Here is a 25,863-nt window from a genome sequence, read left to right on the forward strand (position 1 = left end):
TAACCGTTGCAACGTAGCTTTATCTTCAAGAGGCTCTCCACCTTCTGCACTGATCCTGTGATTCTGTTCAATAGGTGTGTTAGTTGGCTTAACACCCAACTTTCTTGTTTCCTCAAACAAATCAAGGACATACTTCCTTTGAGAAACAAAGATCCCATGCTTGGACCGAGCTACCTCAATACCCAAGAAATATCATAGCTCTCCCAAGTCTTTTACCTCAAACTCTTGATGAAGAAGTTGCTTAAGAGACTCAATCTCACTGTTATCACTTCCCGTCACTACAAAATCATCCACATATACAGTAAGCAGAGTTAAGGAAGAATCCACCTTCTTAATAAACAAGGTGTGATCTAACTGAGCCTGCACATAGCCAAACTTTTCAAGGGCTTGTTTGAATCTATCAAACCAAGCTCTGGGGGACTATTTTAGTTCATACAAGGCTTTATTCAGCCGGAAAACCTTCATTCCTGTCTCTGTACTATAAAAACCAAGAGGCAACTGCATGTGCACTTCTTCTTGTAAGTCTCCATTGAGTAATGAATTTTTAACATCCATCTAGAACAAGGGCCAAGAGTAATTGGCTGCAAGAGATAATAAAACTCTGAGAATTGTCATCTTTGCTATTGGTGCAAAAGTCTCAAAGTAATCTATACCATAAGCTTGAGTAAATCCCTTTGCAACTAACCAGGCCTTATACCTTTCAATGGAACCATCAGCATTATGTTTCATAATAAACACCCATCTACATCCAACTGGTTTCTTCCCTTTAGGTTGATCAACTAACTCCCAGGTATTGTTTCTCAGAAGGGCATCCATTTCTATCTTCATTTCATCATTCCACTCAGAAACTAACAGGGCTTCCTATACTATTCTACGAATGAGAATATCAGCAATGGATGCAAGGAAAGACTTGTAAGAGGGAGACAAATGATCATAAGACAAGAACTGTAAGATACAGTGGGATGTGGATGAGGTGCAATGGCGTTTGCCTTTATGAACTGCAATGGGAAGGTCAATGTCATCCAATGGAGGTGAAGGCTCATTTGTAATAGGAGATGGAGTTGTGGTACCTAGATCTGGATCCGCAGAAGGAATTGGGGCTGGCTTGGATTGCTGATGACCAAAATCAACTTGCCTCCGCCATCTGTGATAAACTCTCAAATCCCGACATCTCTGACAACCTTTCCCATTACATCCCTCTTTACTCAATGGAACAAGTAAGGGAACTTCTAATGTGTTAACCCCAAAACTCTCCTCCTGAGAAGAAACCCTAGGATAATAAGGTAAATTCTCAAAAAAAATGACATCCATAGAGACAAATCTCTTCCCCGAAGATGATTCATAGCAACAATATCCCTTTTGAGTTTGTGCATAACCAAGGAAAACACATCTTGAAGCTTTTAAGATCAAATTTGGAACAGTGAGGGCCAAGATCCTGAACAAAGAAAGTACAACCAAAGGTTTTAAGAGGAATAGAGAACAACTTTTTATTAGGATACAAAAGGGTGAATAGAGGTTTCATGTCAAGAACTCGTGAAGGGATTTGGTTGATGAGATATACAGTCGTGAGAATAACATCTCCCAAAAAACGTATAGGCACATTGGAGTTAAATATGATACTTCTAGCCACCTCCACTATGTGCCTATTCTTTCTCTCAGCCACCCCATTCTGATGAGGGGTATGAGGGCAGGTACTTTGATGGATAATCCCATGGTCAAGGAAATATGAGGCTAGTGATGTTTTAAAGTACTCTTTCGCATTATTGAATCTAAAAATTTTGATTTTTACCCCAAACTGGGTTAAAATCATCTGATGGAAGATCCGAGTCAAGGTAGGAACCTCATCTCGAGAACGCATCAAGTAGACCCAAGAAAAACGAGTGTAGTCATCAACAAACACCAAGAAATATTTGTACCCCCCCCCCCAGCAAGAAATACTACTTCTCTTATTACTCAATGAATAGGTTGTTCTACAATGCTTTGCAAGCTCACAACTTTCACATTTTAAATTGGACATCTGGATAAACTCAAATAAACTAAGAAACAAGCTTTTCAGACCTAAAAGATAAATGACCCAAACAGTTATGCCAAAGCATAAATTGACTAACAGACTGAGAAACAAAAGACCCCCTAACTTCACTATCTTCCCAATGCGAAGTTCCTCCAAGCAAATAGATCCCATTTGTCTCACGACCAGTCCCAATCACCTTCCTTGTCTCAAAATCCTAAAAAACACATCGATCAAGAAAAAAGTTATTGAGCAATTCTGGTTTTAGTAATGCTACTAACTAAAAGAAAATTAGTATTAAGTTTAGGAACATGCAAAATAGAAGACAAGGAAATGGCACTAGACAAATTGATGTCTCCCTTGCCAGAGATGGGAACAAGTGAACCATCAGCAATAGACACCTTGTCTCTGCCAGAGGATAAGTGATAGGTAGTAAATAGTGAGGGCAAGCCGGTCATATGATCAGATGCACCTGAGTCTATCACCCAACAATGTTCAATGTTACCTAGAGCTTAAGCATGATAAGCTGAGGCCCGTATACCTGAATGAGCAAAAAGTTGAGGTGGGAGGAGCTGATGTTGTGACTAACGGTTGAGATGATGATGCTGAATTACCAACTTCATTTTCCAACTGGGTCAAAGCTGCTCGGACAACAACTAGAGTGTCTAGTGGTGCTGCTTTTGTGCCTGATGAGGTTGCACAATCAGTAGTAACAGCTATATTAGCATTCCCCTTTTTATTTTTGAGTTTTACTGGAACTAGATGAGTATGTAACTTCCAACAGGTTTCTTTGGTATGCTTAGGTTTCTTGCAATGTTGACATATTAGGTCCTTCTTGTCTTCCTTCTTCATATCTCTCTCCTTATCACCCCCAAAATTGGGTTTTGTTGCTGTCAAGCCTGATTCAAGGGGTTGATGCTGCAACATAACCTTCCTTCTACTCTCTTCACTGTGCACTAGAGAGTAGGCTTGTGATAAGGTCACACTATCTTTTGTTAGAAGTTCATGTCTCAAAATGCCATACTTAGAATTCAGACCAGGTAAGAACTCGAACACCCTATTAGTTTCAACCTGCTTTATGTAGGTCTGTGCATCCTTCTGACTTTCCCACTCAATTGTTTCTAAATGATCAATTTCATGCCACAAGGACTTCAAGGTTGAAAAATAAACCGAGGCTAGTTTCTCTCCTTGTTTAAGGTTATTTACTTCACATTTCAGCTCATAAGCTCTAGCAACATTAAGGGATTGGGAATAGGTCGCTTTCATGATATCCCAAATTTCCTTAGTTGTTTTTGCCCATAAATAGTTTCGGCCGATATGTGGCTGCATGGAGTTGTACAGCCATGTCATAACCAAATAGTTCTCCTGAACCCATTTGGCATATATTTGGTCCTCCTTGGCTGGTTCCTTCACATCCCCCAGCAAATAACTTAGATTTCCTCTATCCCCAATAGACATAATGGCTGATTAGGCCCACTCCAAGTAGTTTGATCCATCAAACTTGGTAGTAGTAATTTGAAAACTGTTCTCAAGTATGCTACCAGCACCACTAGCCCCAAAAAAACTTTCCCCTTGGCTCTTAAACTCCATTCTTTGTCAAGGTAAAGGTCAAAAAATACCTCTTTTATCACTGAGACTGGGTAATTACACCCAGAATTTGCTAACAGCCGAACCTACTCTACCCTTCTAGGTCGGCAATCCACCCAGAAAATTAGAACAACTCTGATGATCTTCCAAAGAACTAAACACCTTAGTCTACAAGGCTGAAACTGAACTAACTGCAGCCCTAGAATTGGCGACAGTCAAGAATTTAGGGTCTTAAACCTAGAACCAGTCGTAGGTCAAGAAACAAACAAAGAACTAGTCCAAGAAGTGAGATCTCTCAGCCGCACCTTTTAAAATAACCAGAAAAATGTTCTTTTAATAGATCAATCACAAAGAACAGTCCAAGAAGAGAGATCTCTCAGTCGCACCTCTTAAAATAATCAGAAAAAATGTTCTTTTAATAGATCAATCTCAAAAACTCAACTTACTTCCGTGAAACTTTGACCGCCACCTTCAAAATCAAGTCTGAACCCTAATCTTGAAAGTTCTTCCTTTTGTCTGACTCTTCCTGATTGTTGGACATCCTCCAATGCTAGCTGCACACTGCCAACAATCTCCAAGACTCAGCCTATGGTAAGCAGTGAAGAGAGTAGTCAGCAGGTTCAGTTACAGAGTCCACCTACAAAACACTTTGCACATGTTGGAATAAAGCCAAAGGGTCTAATTGAGAAGAAAGAGCTGGTTTGTGAATATTGCAAGAAACCGATGCATACTAAGGACACTTGCTGGAAGCTTCATCTTGATCTTCTACCTAACAGGTTTAAAAATAACAATAGTTTTAAGAAGACCAGTCAGACAAGAAAGCCTAAGATAGTTAATGTTGCAACAATACCCAAAGGAGGGAGTAAGAAGAAAAGTCAACCATGGAACAGTTGGCAGCAATGAAAGTAGATTTTGAAAAGTATGGAAGGTTGTTAAATCACTTGGAAGCCACTGTCTCTACTTCTCACTCTTCAGGCAACACATCATCATCATCCATATTTGCTCACTCAGGTATTCGTGCTTCTGCAAACCACGCTTCAATTTCAGGTAACCATAAAATCCCTTGGATCATTGATTCTGGTGCATCAGACCATATGACCAACTTGTATAATCCTTTTTGTTCATACCACCTTCTCTCTGGTAAGGATAAAATATCTCTTGCTGATGGGTCTATTGCTCCCGTTTCTGGCAAGGGAGATATCAAGACCTCTAACACCCTTATTTATCATTTGTTCTTCATGTCCCCAAACTTAACACAAATCTTTTATCTATTAGCAACTTAACTAAATCCATGAACTATAGTATAACATTCTTTCCCACTCATTGTGTTTTTTAGGACCTACACTCTCAGAGGATGATTGGAAGTGGCTATAGGGCGAATGGAATATACTTACTAGACACACCTAATAGGATTCTTGAACCACCTCATGGAGTTGCCTTGGAGTCAGTTTTGTCAAAGTCTGTTGACAAAGTCATGTTATGTCATTTTCGGTTTGGTCATTTGTCTTTTCTGCTTGGAGCCATTTGTTTCCAAATATGTTTAAGGGAGTATCTTTATCAAATCTTCATTGTGAATCGTGTGAACTGGCAAAGTATTGTAGACAATCTTATTCAGTAAACAATAAAAGATCAATTTCTCATTTTCATATTTTTCACTCTGATGTGTGGGGGCCATATCATTTGCCTGCTATAGGGGGTTACAAATACTTTATCCTTTTTATTGATAATTATTCTCGTTACACTTGGATTTATCTCATGAAATTGATAGACACACTTGAATTTCTGTTTAGGCACTATCCAATCAGCATCCAAAGGAAGCAAAAAAACTTTAGAGACTTTTTCACAAACACAAGGTGGGCAGTAGAAGAGATCACACTATCAAAAGATTAATACAGCCCAGAAAATAGTCTGTACAGGTACCCTAAACAGTCCAAAAGAAAAGGCCAACCAGCAGTACTGATTCCAAAGATATTTCAGCCACTTGAAAGCCCAAACAATATGAAAACAACCCAAAAATTTCTGGGCTAAAGCAGTCTAAAAGAACAGTCGAATAGCAATACTGATTTCAGAGAAATTTTGGATACTTTAACAGTTCAGAAAAATATAAAGAAAACAACCCAAAAATTATTGGGCACCACTCTCAATCTCTGGTTTAAGCTCTAAATCAGGAACCAACATGTTTTCTCCGATTCTTCCTGGTCACCAGACAGCTCTCCAAGAGATTTGAATCTTGGGCACCTTCTTCAATCTCTAATGACCTCCAAGAACTAGGCGACTCAAGCTGAAGCTTCCAGCCCTAGAACAACTCTCATGTAGTCGGCTGGACAACACCTACATGAGAGCCCAAGCCAAGTTTAGGCCTGCTCTGATACCAAGAACAAAAACAGTCCTTAAGAATAGAGGACTGTTTAGAACAGATGCAGAAATCAAAAGAAAACAGCAAAAGTCCTTCTTCTAAGGAAGAGAAGATGAAGGAGAAGATGGCGGCAATAAGGGTTCAGAGGAAGAGAGTTTCGAACCTTAATCTCTCCTCTTACCCCCCTAACACTATTTTATTAAGTTAAACGTTAATAATTTACAACAAGGCCCTTAGTTGGGCAAGAAATAAAAAAAAAAAACATAACATAAAAAAATAGGCCCAGAATAAGGCCCATTACAGTAAAGAACATAAAAAATAAGAAAGGATAAACAGTCTATGGGGCATTCGGCCCATCTTCTCTACACCTGCTATGGAGGGTTACAAATACTTTATCCTTTTTATTGATGATTATTCTCGTTACACTTGGATTTATCTCATAAAATCCCAAGATGAAGTACCAACTATTGTGCAAAAATTTCATGCCTAGTTTTAAGCATCTGAGTATTGTTTTGACTTCAAGTAAGTTTATAAAGACCATATTTCTTGTTTTTTAATTTTCGTTTGATTAATGGAGCAATACGGAAGTGAGTTCAAGCAGGTGTCAATTTCAGGGCTTGGCTCGGTAGGTTCCGTTTTAACTGGTGTGACCACAATTAAGTTAGATGAAACCAATTTTCTTGGGCACAATCTATAAGTATTTATGTCTGTAGTAGAGGAAAATTATGGTATCTCACAGGCAATAAGGTGAAACCCAAAGAGACAGACCTTGAATTTGAGAAATGGATGCAGGAGAACTATACAATCAAAGGATGGTTGGTCAACTCTATACAGCCCCATATAAGTTAGCATTACCTCTGGATGCCTTCGGCCAAGGAGACTTGGGATAGTGTTACTGAAACCTATTCACAGAAGTTGAATGTAGCAAGAGCCTACAAGCTAAAAAGTGATGTGAAGAACCTAAGACAGAGGGAGAAAAGTGTGGCAATCTATTATATTTTTTTTATGAATAATAGTAAGTTTATTGACTCAGAAGCAAATTAGAGTGAGTTCATACATCATCCCAGTGAGAGGTGCGAGCTACAACCCCTCCTTAAAACTTACAAGTAAACTAGGAAAGAAAAACAAGAATCACAACTGAGCCCAAAATAATTCTTCCCTATTTACCCCTTGCTTAGCTAACACATCTGACAAGGTATTTGCTGATCTCCCCACCCACTGTGTGGCAATCTATCATTCTATGCTGAAATCCCTATGGCACGAAATTGATGTCATGGAGACAATTGTATGGGAGAGTACGAATGATGCAAAAACTTTTAGGAAGTTGGTGGAATGAAATAGGGTCTTTGAGTTTCTTACAAGACTCAACCTTGAGTTTGACATCATTAGGCAGAATATTCTGGCCAATGATGAGTTAACTCTTGCCCAAGAATATGCTATGGTAAGCAATGAAGAGAATAGTCAGCAGGTTCAGTTACAAAGTTCACCTACAAAACACTTTGCACATGTTGGAATAAAGCCAAAAGGGTCCAACTGAGAAGAAAGAACAGTTTGTAAATATTGCAAGAAACCGATGCATACTAAGGACACTTGCTGGAAGCTTCACCCTGATCTTTTACCTGACAGGTTTAAGAATAACAATAGTTTTAAGAAGACTAGTTAGACAGGAAAGCCTAAGATAGTTAATGTTGCAATAGTACCCAAAGGAGGGAGTAAGAAGAAAAGTCAACCATGGAACAGTTGGCAGCAATGAAGGTAAATTTTGAGATGTATGGAAGGTTGTTAAATCACTTGGAAGCCACTATCTCTACATCTCACTCTTCAAGCAACACATCATCATCATGATATTTGCTCACTCAACTACTCGTGCTTTTGCAAACCATGCTTCAATTTCAGGTAATCATAAAATCCCTTGGATCATTGATTCTGGTGCATCAGACCATATGACCAACTTGTCTAATCTTTTTTGTTCATACCACCTTCTCTCTGGTAAGGAGAAAATATCTCTTGCTGATGGGTCTGTTGCTCCTGTTTCTGGCAAGAGAGATATCAAGACCTCTAATAACCTTATTTTATCCTTTGTTCTTTATGTCCCCAAACTTAGTACAAATTTTTTATCTGTTAGCAATTTAAATAAATTCATGAAATGTAGTATAATCTTCTTTCCCACTCATTGTGTTTTTCAGGACCTAAAATCTCAGAGGATGATTGGGAGTGGCCATGGGGTGAATGAAATATACTTGTTGGACACACCTGATAGGATTCTTGGACCACCTCATAGATTTGTGTTGGAGTCAGTTCTGTTAAAGTCTATTGACAAAGTCATGTTATGTCATTTTCGGTTTAGTCATTTGTCTTTTTCTACTTGGAGTCATTTGTTCTCAAATATGTTTGAGTGAGTGTCTTTATCAAATTTTCATTGTGAATCATGACAATCTTATTCAGTAAGCTATAAAAGATCAATTTCTCTTTTTCATATTTTTCACTCTGATGTATGGGGGTCATATCATTTGCCTGCTATGGGAGGTTACAAGTACTTTATCCTTTTTATTGATGATTATTCTCATTACACTTGGATTTATCTCATGAAATCCCAAGATGAAATACCAACTATTGTGCAAAAATTTCATGAACTTATTCTTACCCAATTTAACACCCAGATCAAAATATTCCATTCTGATAATGCTAAGGAGTATTTTGAGAAAACCCTCTCATCCTATCTTGAAGCTTTTAGAGTTATTCATCAAAGTTCTTGCTCCTACACTCCACAACAAAATGGAGTGGCAGAGAGAAAGAACTGACATGTGGTTTGAGGTTGCCAGACCCCTAATTTTTGCATCTCATGTTCCTATAAAATTTTGGGGAGATGCTATCCTTATTGCTACCTTTTTTATTAACCGTATAACTTCCCGGGTTCTTGGCTTCAAAACCCCCTTTAGCCTTCTTTTTCCAGATGAGGATCTCTTCTCTTCCTCTCCGTGTTTTTGGGTGCACCTACTATGTACATGTTCATAGCCATCAAAGGCACAAATTTGAACCTAAGGCTCGTAACTGTGTTTTTCTGAGATATGCCTTCATGCAGAAGGGATATTACTGTTTTGATCCGGTTAGTGGCACCTGCTTTGTATCTCGGGATGTCACATTTACTGAGTCTACTTTTTTTAGTATTCCTCCTGAGGGGGAACAATCAAAGGAACCCTTTGCTATGTCTCTAGCAGTTCCTCTTCTCATTCCTTTTGAGTCATCTGATGAGGTGTCCACTTCTCCCACTTGGCCTACCTCCAGTATTCCTGCTCTTCCTCCTCCACCTCATCCTCCTATAATTCCTACTCATCCTATTCTCCAAAGGTGGCACCAAAGACACAGATTCAGACATGGGCAAGTTGTTGTTTCCACTTATACAGAAGAGCCCCCTGCTTCTTCCATCATTACTGAGGTAATAGGTCAGCCTTCCTCTGACTCATCTACTTCTTTCCTAGACCTTGATCTTCCTATTGCTCTTCGCAAGAGCAAGCGGAAGTGTACAACCCATTGTATGTATCTAAACACCTGTCCTATAGCCTTCTATCCCCTACCTACTACTCTTTTCTTGCTTCTGTTTCTTCCCATGTTACACCCAGGTCTATACCAAAAGCCCTATCTAAACTTGAACGGAGGGATGTTATGATGGATGAACTGGATGCTTTGTATAAAAACCATACCTAGGATATTGTGCATTGCCAGAAGGGAAGGAACCAGTGGGTTGTAAATGGGTATTTGCCATTAAATATCATTTTGATGGCTCTATTTAGAGGTTTAAGGCCAGGCTGGTTGTTAAAGGCTACATTAAGATGTATGGTATTGACTATCTTGAGACCTTTGCTCCTGTGGCTAAGATGACCTCAGTCCGGGTTTTGTTGTCCCTAGTTACTACTTTTGAATGGCCTCTCCACCAGTTTGATGTTAAAAATGCCTTCTTGAATGGAGATCTACATGAAGAGGTCTATATGTCTTTGCCTCCGGGAGTGTATGGAAAGAAAATGCAAAGGAAGGTGTATAAACTGCAGAAATCCATTTATGGTCTCAAACAGTCTCCTTGGGCCTAGTTTGAGAGATTCAAGGCTGCTCTTGTCCCATTTGGTTACACATAAGCTCAATTGACCATACCTTGTTCTTGAAAAGAAGTGGCTCTCTGGTGACCTTTCTAATAGTTTATGTTGATGATATTGTGGTCACAAGTAATGACACCCAAGAGGTCAGTAAACTCAAAAAGTTTATTGACTCTAAATTTGAGATCAAGGATTTAGGAGATCTCAGGTATTTCTTGGGCATTGAAGTTGCTAGATCTATGGATGGTATGTTCATTTATCAATGCAAGTATGTCCTTGACCTCCTTGCAGAGACTAGTAAACTTGGTGCTAAACCAACCTCCACTCCTATTGATCCCAATCATAAGCTTTCTGCTACAGATGGTGAACTATCTAATAGGGAGTGTTTCAGAGACTGCTTGAGAAGTTGTTATATCTTTGCATGACTCGACTGATATTTCCTATGCAGTGAGTGTTATTAGTCAATTTATGCATTCTCCCAGAGATACACATTTAGTTGCTGCAAAAAGAGTTTTGTGTTACTTGAAAGGTACTCTAGGGAAAGGCATTCTATTTGCCAAACATAGACACATGAAGCTGGAAGCATACATTGATGCTGATTGGGCAGGATGTATTGATTATAGGAGATCCACTTCGGGTTATTGTGCTTTGGTGGTAGGGAACATTGTTTCATGGAGGAGTAAGAAACAACCTATAGTTGCTAGATTCTTTGCTGAAGTAGAATACAGGGCAATGGCACATGGTGTGTCAGAATTACAATGGTTGCGATCATTTTAGAAGAATTGGGGGTTAACTATGAAAAGCCAATGATGCTCTACTATGACAACCAGGCAGTTATCGATATTGCACATACTCTTGTTTAACATGACAAAACTAAGCACGTTGAGGTTGATAGACATTTTATATGGGAAAGAGTTTTCTCAAGAGGAGTTTGCTTGTCATTTATCGCCTCAGAAGAACAGTTGGCTGATGTTTTGACCAAGGGAGTTCCAAGAGGGAAACTGACACACTATATAAGCAAGCTGGGCATGATTGACATCTATGCTCAGCTTGAGGGGGAGTGTAGAGAGACTGGGCCAAATGGGCCCTAGTATCTTTTCTTGTAGTGTGTTATTTATTTATTTGTTTGTTAATGGGCCTATCTTTATGGGCCTATTATTTCTTTTTGTAAGTAATCTTTATGTCACAACCTAGCTGGCCGCCCACTTGAGGGCATACTTGTAATTAGCCTAAAGAATGAAGTTTAACAAAAGGATTGGAGAAGGGAGGGAAGAGATAATTCGAACTCTTCTTCTTCTTCCTCTTCTTTTCTCCATTTTCTTCCTTTGTGCTGTTGTTCTCTACTTTTCTTCTTCTTTTCTCTCTTATTTTAACCAAGTTTATATCAGTTTTGGTGGACTGATTCACATCTCGTACAAAGCATATTGAAGTGGATAGGCACTTTATTAGAGAAAAAATTGCTAGCGGAGAGATTTTCCTTCCTTTTGTAAGGTCGGAAGACCAACTAGCTGATTGCCTCACTAAGAACCTTGCCAAGCTGGGCATGATTGACATATATGCTCAGCTTGAGGAGTGTTGAGAATGTTTAGGCAATGGTGTTTTTAGTCTTTTCTTCATCTCTTTGTTATTTTTTTGTTTTTTTTGTATTTGGATGCCCAAGTAAGGGCTTCCTTGTAATTTCTTGTTTCAAAATATAAAGAGATTTTTGAGGATGTGAGTAGTAGAACGCACACACACACCTCTCAACACATTCTTCTTATTCTCCTATCCTCTCTTTCCTTTTCTTTTATTTTCTTTCTTCTACAAACCATAGATTTACAACACTAGTTTTGCAACCAAGGACATGGGTTGAAGTAGTGAGAAATGATTTAAGGGCCCATAATTTAACAATGGATATGACATTGAACAGAATGGAATGGAGGAATAGGACTTCATGTAGCCAACCTCACATAGTTGGGACAAGGCCTAGATGATGATGATGATGATGATGAATGTTTTAGAGAACTCTGGATACATTGCTACTTGCCACCCATGTCACATCTCTAGGGAACGCTGTCAGTAACCCTTAGTAAAGGAAAAGCCTAACCCTTTATAACTTCTCAAGCACCAGTACTTTGATATGACAAAAAGAACCTAAAAGAAAGAATTCATGTACCTGCAAAACATGAAAAGAGAGAGCACACCAGGTGCCTACATCACATGCATGATACAACCCACTTGAAATTCCACTTGATGTGAAGAGCACCCACTCCGCAAAAGCCTGCACAGAGCAATAAAAGAAGTTCATCACCACATAGATTAAGAATAGGAAGATCAGTGGTAAAAACAAGTGAAAAGAACAAATGAGACAAACTTAAAATCATTGGAATGAAACCAAGTATAAATGGGTACCAAGGTTTTAGGTTCTGGAAATATGATGAAACCATAAATCATAAATATCTGAGCAATCACTCTTCAAGGCACTGCAATAAAAGAAAAGGAGCTACTGGTCCTTTGACATAGGGCTATAAACAGAGGTTTGTCAATTCCATTACTTATAAGATTTGTGTTTTAACTAATGGTGAGAGTACAAAAGTTTCACTTAGGGTTTTAGCTCTTTTAGGGTTTGCTTTTCCCTTTTGCTATTCTGACCCTCTTATGTGATATACATTATATTATGCTATCTAGTTTTTAGGCAATAATTTGTTACAATAAGGGTAAAGTATATTGTATAATGAAAATAAAATCTCAAACTTGGATTTTTATCAGATTGAATCAGCATAAATCTTAATGTACTCTATTCTCAATCTGAATTCTATGCTATTATTTGAACAGAATTTGACCTGATCACAATAGACATTCTCAACAACTTATGGTCCTCCAAAGCAGAAAACACTCCAAGGGAATTAGGGGGATAGACAGTCTCCTACAAGTGAATAGCCTATAATTTTTTTTTTGAAAATGAATAGCCTATAAATAATCATATCATAATTTACCAAAGAAGTTGGGCTCTAACATAATTCCATTGACAAAATAAATTTGAACTTGAAACACTGGGTGAAACAGAAAAACAGACCACAAAATTCATGATATGCATTTTGGATAATGAAAGCTTCAATATTCAAGTTTAATTGAAATTAGATCTGCACCATTTACATCAAGAGCTTGCAGATAAATCCAAGTAACTTTGCAGTCGAAGCTTACCTTTTTCCGAAGGGACCAAAATGCAGGCAATAAGGCTGCTGCATTTGATGCAACAAGTGCAATTGACTGCCATTTATGTCCTACATTATTTCATCATATAAAGAGCTTCAGGGAATTTACTAGATGGAAGAAATATGCAAACATGTTATATTACATGACATATATAAGGAAAATTTTCTGGAAGGATCAGATCCAAATTAAGCTGCCCATTAACCATGAGAGAATCAATTGATAGGTCTTTCATTATGAAATCAACTGCTTTCATAGACATTTAGGTGGGCCTAAATTTACAACTGCAACTTGTTTCTTTAACAGTTTAGGAATCCTTTCATAAAAGCAAGTAAGTCCTCTAATTAAACAATTTAACTCATCATGTTTGATGAAAGGAATACATTGGGTATCTGCCTCATTTTTTCTGCCAAGTATGGTGTTAAGATAAATCTCCATTATGTTAGATATAAGAGAGCTAAGACAATTGGTGCATGCAGTTCTAGCAAAGGAAAAAAAGAATGTTAAGGTTCAATGCAAGAAAAGCCTCTTACCAATAGCCCCCTTGCCATGGCAATAACACACATTCTATGTGATGTTACATGCTGTTTGAAAAATCTTTTCCATGTTCATTACACAATTGTCATTTGCACATGTAAGGGATCTCAGTGATACTATTGTATTAACAAAATAAGCAACCAGAAAAACACTAAAAAACAAAACAAAACAAAGGATAGGGAAGTTAACAAGGAAAACTAGGTTGCAATAACAAATGGGGCAAGCAGCAGAAAGATTTATTAGGACCCACCAGAATGCCATCCTTCTCCATATGGTTTAAGATGTGACATACCTTGGCGTGACACAATTTCAACACTGCAATCAAAGCCTCCATGGTTCCGATCACAGGAGCAATAGCTGAGATGAAATACAAGAAAGTTAGAAAACAAAGGATTCTCTGACTTCCAAATTTAGATTTAGACATTATAAAAAGAAGAGGTAGGAAGGATAAAAAACTGATTTCCTTGGGAAGCTTCAAAAATAAAACTACAACCAGATATTTTACCTGTATAGTGTCAAACCACTTGCATCCACAACAGATTGACATGACCCATGACCAGAACATCGTTTTGGACATCTCTCAATAGAAATAGACATTGTAGTCAGAAGTTTGGAAGGTCTACCATGCCTCAGTCCAAGACCCCAAGTTCCTTCTCTAGCATATAAGATATAAAAGTCCACTCCTTTGTCACTAGAATCATACAATTTGAAAAACATGGATCCATTACTATTAGTTGTCCTGTTCACATAATAGTAATCCCAGGTATGAGTGGAAGGTAACCCTCCAAACCTGGCATATATTTCATATTCTACTTTTGCATCCGACTTTATTTGGATGCGCATATTGCCTCCAGCTGCACCATTAGGAATGTCCAGAAGAAAGTAAGTCCAAGCAACATCTAATTTGTTTCTAAATGAGAAGTTGCTTAGAAGGGGCTCCAGAGGGAAATTAGCTGATTCCAAGGACAGCTTTTCATCAATTGGTAAATAATACGACTCAAATGGAGCAGAGGGATTTTTCCTAAGGACAGTCTGCAGAAAATCATCTCAACCAGTCAAAACATATCAGAAAAAATAAGTTATGCTTAGATTTGATTTATAACAAGTAACAAAGAAACAAATCAAATAATGCATATTACAATATAAACAACAGAAAAATGTATTTTTATGAACTTGAAGGACAGAACAGGTTCATGATAAAGAGCAGTATGCATAAGTCAACCAAATAAGAGGATTTGAAAATCCCATGCAGATTAATAGAAGGAATTCTGAGACTGAAAAATAATTAATTATCCCCTATGTTCTTTTTTCTCTTTAAGAGAATATGAATCAAGAGATCAAATATAGTAAATAAAAAAAGAAAGTTGCACGACTCAAACTTGGCATCTTCATAAAAATCTAGAAAGCTCAATGATTTCAACAGGGAAAAGATTCGGGTAGACTTATAGAAGATTGAAGTAATTTTATAAACAAGTCAAGAGTCCAAACCAGCTTCCTCGTCTTATTTCATTTGGTTCAAAATAAATTTGTAATAAAAGTCAGTTGGAGTTTCTGCAGCAAACAAGTTGAAACTGGTTTGAGAGATCGTCTCGATCAAACATGCAATACTAGTAAATTCTTAACAAGGCACCCCCTTCCACAGAAAAATAGAAAAAAAAAAAAAAAAAGATAAGAATAAGTAAAATGGTAATCAAGTTCCCAAATCTCATATAGCAATGGATGTAACTAAGAGGGGACCAGCCCGTCTCTGTTACCTGCCTGCATGCATGCATTATTTCCACTCCGACTTCACTCTCCCACCCCAATTTTCAATTCGCACATTTTGTGTTATCTTCTCAGTTGAAACTCAACCTAGGTGAGGGGTGTTCTTTCACTCAGGCTGGTATGGGGGTAGGCAGGAAGGTTGCATCAGATAACAACACTCTTTTTGCATTCAACTCTGTTCTTATCAGTTTAATACCATTTATGCACATTGACAATGAATGAAAACCATAAAATTATCCCTTGTAATGGTAAGAACCCATATAGAATCTTTGCATTATCTTTTCTTCCTAAACCTCAGATCTATGTGCTCTGGCTACATTAAAATTTATGCACCCATTTTTATTATTATTATGATTTCCATAAATATTTTGGGTTGTTAGGTAATACATTAACTCAGCTGAGTTGGAGTACAGGTTTCCAAGTGATTTTTTAAGTAGAAGGTAAGCTTTTCTCTGAGATACATCAGTTACACTACATCTACATATCCTCATATAACAGTTACTGAGATTAACCAAAATAGAGAACTTTTAATAGGAGCTTGAATTGGCAAAAAGAAAGAATATAAATACACCAAGAATCCAACCTGAAGCATGTATTTTTGCCATGTACAGTTAGGCCCAGCCTTTCCAAATGGACATTCAATTGTTTTCCACTCCATGGAGTAACAAAGATCAGCTGTAATATCCATATCTTGCATATTTCCATGTACTTTTGACTGATTAATGGGTAGAATGTTGAAATACCAGCGACCTACCTTTGGTGAATTAATAACCAAAGGCATTTTAGCCAAGTCACTTGAACAATCGTAGGAAGTTGTCAGAGGAACTGCACCATGTCGAGCAAAACACATCAAAACAATTCCACTGGCATTCTCTGTCTTATTTGCAGCACTTGTTTGACCAGATCGGATATTTGTGGCCTTAATTATCAATTGTGTCGCTGCCCCTGCCACCTCCAAAGAGTAAATTTTGAGCTCACCATCTCCATGGCATACAGCTCCAAAAGAATTTTGGCAGCCAACAACACTTCCCACTGTCTGGTTGTGCATTTCATCTAAAAGATATCTTGGCTGCTTGTGGACACCAAATGTAGCACATGTAAGTGTATCAACTGTCTGGTTGCAGTATGGACCACACACTGTCGAGGTTGTGCACCCTTCTACACTTATATTGGCACCGAATGAGTATGCTGAGCCTCGAATAATCTGCATTGTTTCCAGAGTAAGAATAATAACTTTTAGGTCCCTAGAACCAGTAATGGATGATTATGAAGTGGCAAAAGTGTCTAAAGAACCAATTGAAACATTTATTACAGACAGAACAGGACAACCAAGAATCTGATACTATGAAGTCCGGCAAACACAACACAGACAACACTAACACACACAAACAGGGTATTTCTCAAAGGCTTAGGGCCTTCTAGAAATAACATTTTAGCTTAGTTTGATGACCAAGTGAGGCTCTTGCACTTTTCTTCTAAACTTTTTGTTATTTTTCTTTCTTATTTGATTGGAGGTTGCAAAGGGATATCCTTCTTTTAGAATAAACTTTAGTATCTATAGGAGGACATCTCTTGTATTTAAATTCTATCATCTGCATGACTTTAGTATCTGCCACCCCTCCACCCAAAGTAAATTTTGGGTTTTAAAAATTGAGTACTATTAGTGCCCTTGAATCATAGGGAAGGGGGTACAACACAACAAGCTCAAACAAGGAAGAATGATGCAAGGTAACTACTACAGAAAGTATTATGTCCTAAATGGTAACAAATGCATACCATTTTTGATTGTGTTCTCACAGGTCCAATGCCATTGAAGAAACCAAGGTACCAAACTCCTGGAGAGATCTGCATAAAATCCTTATAAGTTGGACTTGTTCATTATTCTAACCAACTAATAAAGATGAAAATAGAAACAAAAATTTAAACAAAAAGAAGAAATAGGAAAACACTTTTAAAAAAAACTACAAGCCATTTTATTCCAAACTTTTTTTTGATAATTGAGAAATGATTTATCAATGATTATCATAAAAGTTATAAGCACCCCAAGGGGAGGCACAAGGTGCAACCTCCGTTGAGAGTAAAGTGTAAAAAGCCAAACAACGCACTAGAAATAAGATATTACAATGTTGGCCAGTACAGATGTTCCCATAATACCCCTTGTTTAGCAAGATAATCAGACAAAGCATTTGCTGACCTGCTCACCCAATGTGATCTAACAGACATGTTATTATTTGTTAACCAACTTGCCTTCTTTAAGAAATCCTTGTAGCACCAAATGATTGATCCCAGGTCTGTTAACTAGCCCACAACAATCTTAGAATTTCCTTTGATTAGAAGATGCTCAACACCTAATTGATTTGCTATCCAATACCCTGTAGAGCTGCCAATATATCAGCCCCGACTGAGCCTCCTACTCGCACTAGACCAGAGTATAAGGCTAAGATGTTGCTGTCCTTATCTCTCAAGACTCTTCCTATGCTTGAGGGGCCAAGGCTTCCTTGACTGTTTCCATCAAAATTCAATTTTACCCAATTGTCATGTGATGAGGTTCAAAAACATTCATTTTCCTCCCTAGAATAACTATTTTCCATTGCTAACCAATTCCTCCAAAGGTCATCAAAGGAGAATAATTGGAAAGAATCCAAAGTTTTAAACCAATGAATTGCCCTTGTTAAGATACACTCCTTGGTAAGTAGAAGACTTTGTTCCTTGGAAAATTCTTGCATTCCTTTAGAAGAAAAACAGTCCCAAAAGAATAAGAAGCTGATTAAAAGAAGAGGGGAAACAAGGGAGATAGCAGTAGCAAGAAGAAGAAGAAGAAGAAGAAGAAGAGTTTGGTTGTGAGAAGGGTGAAGAGAAAGGTCATTTGTACCAATCTTCTTCCCCTAATCCTTTCATTAAAATGATTAACCACTATCAGGAAATTAAAAGTAAGCCCTTAGTGGGGTGGCTAAATAATTAAAACAAGAGAAAACTAATGCTAACAGACCCATAAGAAAAGGCCCATTAACAGAACAGAACATAAAAAATATAAAGCACAATTGTGAGCTATGGGACATTTGGCCCATCTTCCCTACACTCCCCCTCAAGCTGAGCATAGATGTCAATCATACTCAGCTTGCTTGAATCATGTTGTAGCGTCACCTTGGATACTCCTTTGGTAAGAATATCAACTAACTGTTCTTCAGATGGAATGAAAGGTAGACAAACTTCTCTAGAAGCCACTCTTTCTCTAATGAAATGCTTGTCAAGCTTAATATGCTTCGTTCTATCATGTTGTGCAGGATTGTGGGCGACGTTAATGGCGCCCTGATTGTCACAATTCAGCACCAGTGGTCTGTCATACTCAACACTTAATTCCTCCATCAGGGATCGAAGCCAAAGTAACTCAGAAATTCCATGAGCCATAGCTTTGTACCCTGCCTCAGCTGAAGATCTAGTAACCACAGATTGTTTCTTGCTTTTCCAAGAAACAATATTGCCTATCACCATACTACAGTATCCCGAAGTTGACCTCCTATCATCAATGTTGCTTGCCCAGTCAGCATCTATATAGGACTTCAGTTTCATATGACCATGTTTAGCAAAGATAACACATTTCCCTAGAGTACTCTTCAAGTAACATAAAATCCTCTCTGTTGTTGCTGCCATATGTGTATCTTTGGGAGCATGCACGAATTGGCTAATGCAGCTAACAGCATATGCAATGTCAAAATGAGTAATACAAAGATATAGCAGTTTTCCTAATAACCTTTGAAACACTCACTTATCCTGCAATAGTTCTCCATCAGAGGCAGAAATTTGCGACTCATATCAATAGGTGTAGCCATTGGTCTTGCACCCATTTTACCTATTTCAGTGAGAAAGTCTAGCACATACTTTTAGAAGGGTCATCCTGCCCCTTGAAGAAAGGTATTTAGCCTTCCAAGAAGCCAACTAGACCTCAGATCTTAGGGAATATTTAGGGATTTAAAAAATCATAGATGATATTTTCCTTCTTTCTTAACCTAGAAGTCAATATTCTATTGTAATTAGCATATTCTACTTTATGAGTCTATAAATACGATAGGAACTTTTATAAGGGAATCAATGAAGGAAATACATTCTATGAACAGGTTTGTTTCTTTGGTTTGCTGCAGACTCCAAACACTTTTTAAAGGTGTTGACTCCTTCAAGCTATTAGGTGCCAACTCCTAAGTCCTAATAAACTTTCTAGGTGTTGACTTCTAGGGTATTCTATCCCTTTTTCTCTTTCTTTTATTACTCAACAGATTTGTTTCAGATCTGAATTGATATTGTCCGAACACATTAGGCCTACATTTCAGTATTGTGAATTTTGTCCTACATCAAATGCATTATAAATTAACAACATAAAAATCTTAGTTTGCTTATGTATTTAATAATTTATTCATTATAACCTAATCCGATAAGATGGATTAAACATTCAATTAGCTTCCATTGCTCTCTAGTATGTTTCGCAAATCTTGATTGATAAAATTTTTACCTAGTGAAAATATAGGAGAGAGATTACTAGTCCATTAGGTGATAAAATGAGGGATAACAAACCGAAATGGGTTGGATATATACATAAAAGACTGCCTGCTGCACCAATAAGAAGCAATCTGATGCAAGGGGCTGGAACCAAGATGAGACAGGATCAGGCGTAAAAGGACATTGGTTGAGGTAGTGAGAAATTATTTTGGGGCTTACAATTTAATAATGGTCAATGGATATGGCCCTTGATAGAACGGAATGACAAAACAGGATTGATGTAGCACAAACTTGTTCAAGCTACATAAGCCAAGTTGAATTCCAGTACTTCCAACTTAATCTATTTGCAGATGTAAGCTAAAGGACCTTCAGCTAGACACTCTTAAGGAGATTAGAACACAGGAGTCATCAACAAAAGGAAGAAGCCCAAGTCTCTTCCTTTAGCAATCCAAGGACAGAAGCCCCCACCTTGAGATGCTCTGGCCTTTAAATCAACAACAGTAGGGTTGTAGGAACTCTATTTGTAGAAAGGCTCAAAACCCATTCAAGTCTATCAAAGGTGAAGAAAAGAAACACTTCAAAAGCATTGCCCATGTCAATTCACAGCTAGATAAGGTCTGCCATGTCTGGAGGGGACCATACAGAGAATTAAATAACTGCCAAAAGCCTACAGATTTGAGCACCCAAGACTTGATTTATATCTTTAATTCTTTATTCTCTCTTCTTTTTCCGTTTTTTTTATGTTTAAAAACCAGTGGATATTATTTTCCCCTGGGCAGACTTCAGTAATCTTGAGTTCCTTAAAGTTGAAGCATGGTCTTACTCCATGTTCATTTCTATATTGTACAATAATATACAACTCGGAGAAGGTGCTCATTTTACTACATATTCTTTATCGTCTAAGTGTAATTTGATTTTCCTAGGGATCTAGAAATGAAATTTATGCACCTTTTCACTGATACAGTTGAGGCCTGAGGGGAGAGAGACAGAAAGACAGAGACAACCTAAACATGGTAAAATCTTAGGAATATATTGATAATTTCCCATGAATATCTAGGAAGGTTTGACTATCTTCAACAAAACATCTCTCAGCCTACAACATGAAATTGTTGTTTTTGTTGTTGTTGATGATGATGGTACCATATGGCCTTTCATAGACCAAAATAGAGTAATTTTACTGATGCTTCCGATCCCACTTAAGTGGGATAAGACTGATGATAATGACAATGAAGGTAACAGCAAAGATGATATTAGTATTAGTAATACCAAACACTAATTTTCAGTAAGATAGGTTTCACAAACTCTATTCTCCTGGATAAATTTATATTAGGAAATCTGTTGTTGAGATGCATACAAATGAGTTTTCAATGTATAAACTAAAGCTAAAAATGCTATGACTGTTAATACACAACTACTACCACCACTATAACATAAAACACAGCCTTAAAGCAGAATAAGGGAATAGGTAGGTGCTGCCAACCCACCTAAACAGGTTAGAAACCTATGATACCCAAATACATGTACGAGGGTGCCATATTATGTTGGATACTTCAAATTTTAGTGTAAATTTCATATCTATACTGTATCCAGGCATGTCCTTTCTGTATCTGGATAACATAGGTTGGGACAGGCTAGGATGTGATCTTTTTTTTGATAAATTACAGAAGATTTTCATTAATCAAGTCAAACTGATTACAAAGCAACTATCGTTAAAGCAAGTACACTGGGATCCAGTTGAATGAGGCATTTAGGGAGGACCCTAGTGAGATAGCCATCCTTACCAAAGCCTTAAATTCCCAAGGTATTTGTTTTTGACCTTTCATCCAGCAAATAACACATGACAGTCTCCCTCCACTATTACATCTCTTAACCCCTGTTGTTGCAGCAATTTTAAACCCTGTATTAGAGCCATCAATGGTGCTCTCAAAGACTTCTCTTGTCCCACTGGGCCTGGAAAACTAAGCATAACATTTCTGACAACACCCCCTACACCCAATAGCCCCGGGTTTCTAATACAGCACCCATCAAAATTAAACTTGATTTTCCCACAATCTGGTGGACTCCATTGCATCCCTCTTTTACCTGTTTACTTCTTTGGAAACCCGCCACTATTTACCAATCTCTAATCAATTATTAAAAGGCATATCTTTAAATTCTGTTGTCACTAAATCCAAATGCATCACTCTTATCTTTGTGAGTTATATCACCTCCTCCACCTGTTTGTACTTCCCAAACAATGTTGCATTTCTCTTATGAGTCTGCTCTCAAAGACTAGTGAGGATGTGGATTTTTAGGATTAGTATTAGCAATCACTAATTTACACAAATATTGGATTCATACATAAGCTGCTTTCCATAAACATAAGAAATATTTATTGGTGAGAAAGAAAAAAGAGATTTGGCACCCACATGCTACAGCTAGAATTGGAATGCAATTTGTTACAAGAGAAAAAAGTTTTAGCAAACCTGTTCATTTGTCAATTTAACCATCATGTTTTTCTGCAAAAGATGGCACTGTTCCACATCTGAAAAATTCTGTAAACCTCCAACAGTTCCATTAGGGAAAGGCTTTAATGCTGCAAAAATGGATGCACTTATGAAGCTACTTGTAATCATCACGTGATTAAACATGAAAAACAAGAACAATTGGTGAGAAAATTCTCAGTAGATGAGTAGATGTAGCCCTCAAAATTCTTAGATCATGAGGAGAAGATTATGCAGAAACTGATAATCCTGCTCACACAGCAGCAGAAGTTGCTAAAATAGATAACTGGAATATTTAATTGTAACATTACAGGAAACTTCAGTTTAAAACAAGAGCCCACCTCCTGAGGGTCATTTTACATTGCAGGAACACCCAATGCTTAAATTGACACATAACTCTCTTATAGTGTTTGTTTACAAGATATTCATACAATGTGTTAAGAGTGTGATTCATGAATATAGGTGTACAGAACCAGCTTTATAGGTTCAAATCTAGCTATCAAACTTTATGATATTTATCCTGATCCTACACTTAAGTAACTAAACAAGATAAAGGAAAATAAAGTAGTAAGAAACTATAGGCATTACCTAAACCTTTTAAATAAGTGTTTGAGGCATCTGGAACAGGAAGACTGCCATCCCGGAAGCATATAATGGGGAGCATACTTTTAGATGTGCTCCCATTATCCTGCATATGATATGAATCATGAGCACATACAATAGAACCGTGGCAAGGGAAACATGGAAATATGATAATTGATGGTTGTACATTTGAATATTTTATATTAGAATCATATATTTATAAGAGGAATTCTGAGAATACAACTGAAATTGGAGAAAATTTAAATTTAGGGAAAAGGGAAACAATCTGGCATTCAGAACTACTGCCAGATAAAGCATGGTACCAGTGAAAACCTTATAGATTCTATTAGGATAGGTGAGCATACTTACAACGTCCACATCTGACCTGAGTGCAATTGACAATGAAGAGAACCAAGGTGGAAGATCAACTGAGCCAATAAATACAAAAAGGGAAAACATTCATATATTTCATAACTTGAATATGAAAAAGGAGTAACTGAATTAAGAAAATAGCCCTTGATTATTGGCAAGTGAGAGTCAAAATCTTGGATAAATCAAACACTTCAGACTATTTTTTTCTATTAGAAAAGATTAAATGCAAGCTAAGCACATTATGTTTTTCTCTTTTATGTTTTTTTTTCAATAAGATGTTTTCTCTTTTACGTTAAGCAATAAAAAAAATCAAAAATCACTTTTCAAGCTTGAGCAGAAGCTGAAGCAAATAGGTTGAACTGGGAATAGATCCATCACAATCATTAAAAAGCTTAGGTGGAACAATAATAGAGAACCGAAGACGACATATTTGTTTAAAAGAGAAAAGATAGGGAAAGAGGGGAAATAAACAACGGAAGACATGGAATGCATGTAACATATATCCTTGTCCCTCTGTACTTTATAAAGGAAGTAAGAATGTTAGGCCACAAAAGGGGGAAATACAAGCTGAAGTAAATATGGTATATAACAGGAGCACATACCATTTTAGATGAACAATCTTAAATACTTTATAGTTCTAAATCTAAAGCACCACTTTTTTATAATCCTACATCAATAATAGACTAGATAAAAAAAGGTTCTTATCTAAATGTAATCTTTCAGTCTAAGAAAATTTGTTACTATAAAAGAAACAAAGAAGGAAGTTATCCAAACAAATCCCTGAAAATAAGAGAATCCATTGCTCTCAGCAATACATAGTTGAGTGTGGCCACCAAAAATGAAGACTTCTTAAATAGAAGATGAAGCAGCTGAACAGAACAAAGCACCAAACCAAAGTATCAACATCCGTACTGATACCTCAAACAAATTTCAGCATATGACCTCAAAATTATTATTCTCAACAGACACTGCATGGTTCACCTTTGTCTATAAGTATGCAGATTTTGAGTCCGACATTCACAGGATTGTGTCTGTAGTGGAATATTTCTGACTTTCCTTGATCTTTCCCAGGATTCTGTAAAACATAAGTCACGATTGTGCCCTTTTCAAAAAAAAAATGTTTATATGCAGAAACACAGGATTACATTTGCTAGAACGTATCGTTTTGCACTGTACAACAAATGACAAATCAACAAAGGATGGGAAGGCAACCCTTAGTACTTTTCTCCTTCTTCTTTTTCTTTTTCACTTTTATTGGAACTTCAGTATAACACTTCTAGCTAACCTACAAGACGAAGAAGCCGTATAATTTTTATACGTAACAATAAGAACAGAAGACTAAGCATGACTAACAAATCATTCAAACATTTCCTTATATTTATTTCCCTTAAAGGATTACAAATTTGACCACGACGTATTAATTAAAACACCCAAATACTAGAAAACAAAGCTAGAAACCCAAGATTCTTAAAAGAAAAATGAAGGGGAAAATGATTACATGCCCAGCCTTTATTCTGAAAAATAAAGATGGAATTTCAATAAACATTATGATTAGTCTATACCTATTCCGTACAATGCTGAAAATAAAGTTAGCAAATCTAGACAACATGAGATGTGGGAAAAAAAAAATACCAACAAAACAATAGCAAAACTAGGCAACCCATAAACCCTGCATCACGAGTGTCACTTTTACTTAACTTTCTCGGAGAACTTAAACAATTTTGCCAGAACCCATTAACCATTAACGAAAGCTTGGTTCAAGAGAGCCTATGAGAGAGGGACGAATGGGGGATGAACTAACACACATTCAAGAAGATGGGAACCGAAAAAGAAATAGCGGTACGCACCTCTGATATAACGCCAGTCATAGGGCTTGAGCTTAATATTGGAGTAGGCGAAACTCGAAATTGTGAAGGAATTATACGCAGCCTGCTGATCGTAGGATGAACAATAAACCTGAAAACACGATGTCAACAGACTAAACACCAAAGCAGATAGAATAAGAGCAGAACCCATCCTAGGATTCATCTAAAACCTTGAATCTCTTTGCAGGATACGGAGAGAATTTCAGTACGATTTATGAATAATTCTCCAGCAATAGAAACGAAAAGACTAGTACTACTACTACAGACTACTCCGATACTGACAGAGGAAGAAAGCCCGGAAGCTCAAACTAATGGAGCCCAAAAATAAATGCTAGTAGACTAGAGAGTAAAGAACACTCCGATACGACAGTGACTATTATGTATAATCCTAGTACGGATTGGTCGTGCGCATGACGATAAAAGCGGTAATTTTCGTCATTATTTTATGTTCACTGCATATTTTAAAATTATCCAGCCGAAATAACTAAGCTTTTTTTTGTTGTGTTAGGACTTTGGGAGGGTATCAACGGGTCCGGTT

The 25,863-nt window shown here is 37.3% G+C and overlaps 1 protein-coding gene across 3 annotated transcripts in view; it reads right to left on the reverse strand.

The window, feature by feature from the left end:
• The window catches only part of LOC148848735 (uncharacterized), a 39,098-nt gene extending 13,476 nt beyond the window's left edge, over positions 1–25,622 (reverse strand). For 2 of the 3 annotated variants that reach the window (XR_016101406.1, XM_088952451.1), the window contains exons 1-10: positions 25,308–25,622; positions 23,458–23,516; positions 23,095–23,194; positions 22,489–22,598; positions 17,309–17,377; positions 16,116–16,736; positions 14,274–14,800; positions 14,061–14,125; positions 13,223–13,302; positions 12,195–12,299 (exon numbers count right to left, since the gene is read on the reverse strand). Coding sequence is in view for 2 of the 3 variants with exons in the window: in XM_088952451.1 (XP_088808577.1) it covers positions 12,195–12,299; positions 13,223–13,302; positions 14,061–14,125; positions 14,274–14,800; positions 16,116–16,736; positions 17,309–17,377; positions 22,489–22,598; positions 23,095–23,194; positions 23,458–23,516; positions 25,308–25,488 (1,917 nt within the window). In the remaining variant the exon portion in view is untranslated. Of the gene's footprint in view, positions 1–5,776; positions 5,927–12,194; positions 12,300–13,222; positions 13,303–14,060; positions 14,126–14,273; positions 14,801–16,115; positions 16,737–17,308; positions 17,378–22,488; positions 22,599–23,094; positions 23,195–23,457; positions 23,517–25,307 lie in introns of those variants that run through there. The other variant, XM_088952452.1, reaches the window with a different exon arrangement.
• Between the last annotated feature and the right edge of the window lie 241 nt (positions 25,623–25,863).

This window comes from Nelumbo lutea, chromosome 6, assembly GCF_056320005.1.
Source record: "Nelumbo lutea isolate HS-2025 chromosome 6, American lotus-T2T, whole genome shotgun sequence".
NCBI classification, from domain to species: domain Eukaryota; kingdom Viridiplantae; phylum Streptophyta; class Magnoliopsida; order Proteales; family Nelumbonaceae; genus Nelumbo; species Nelumbo lutea.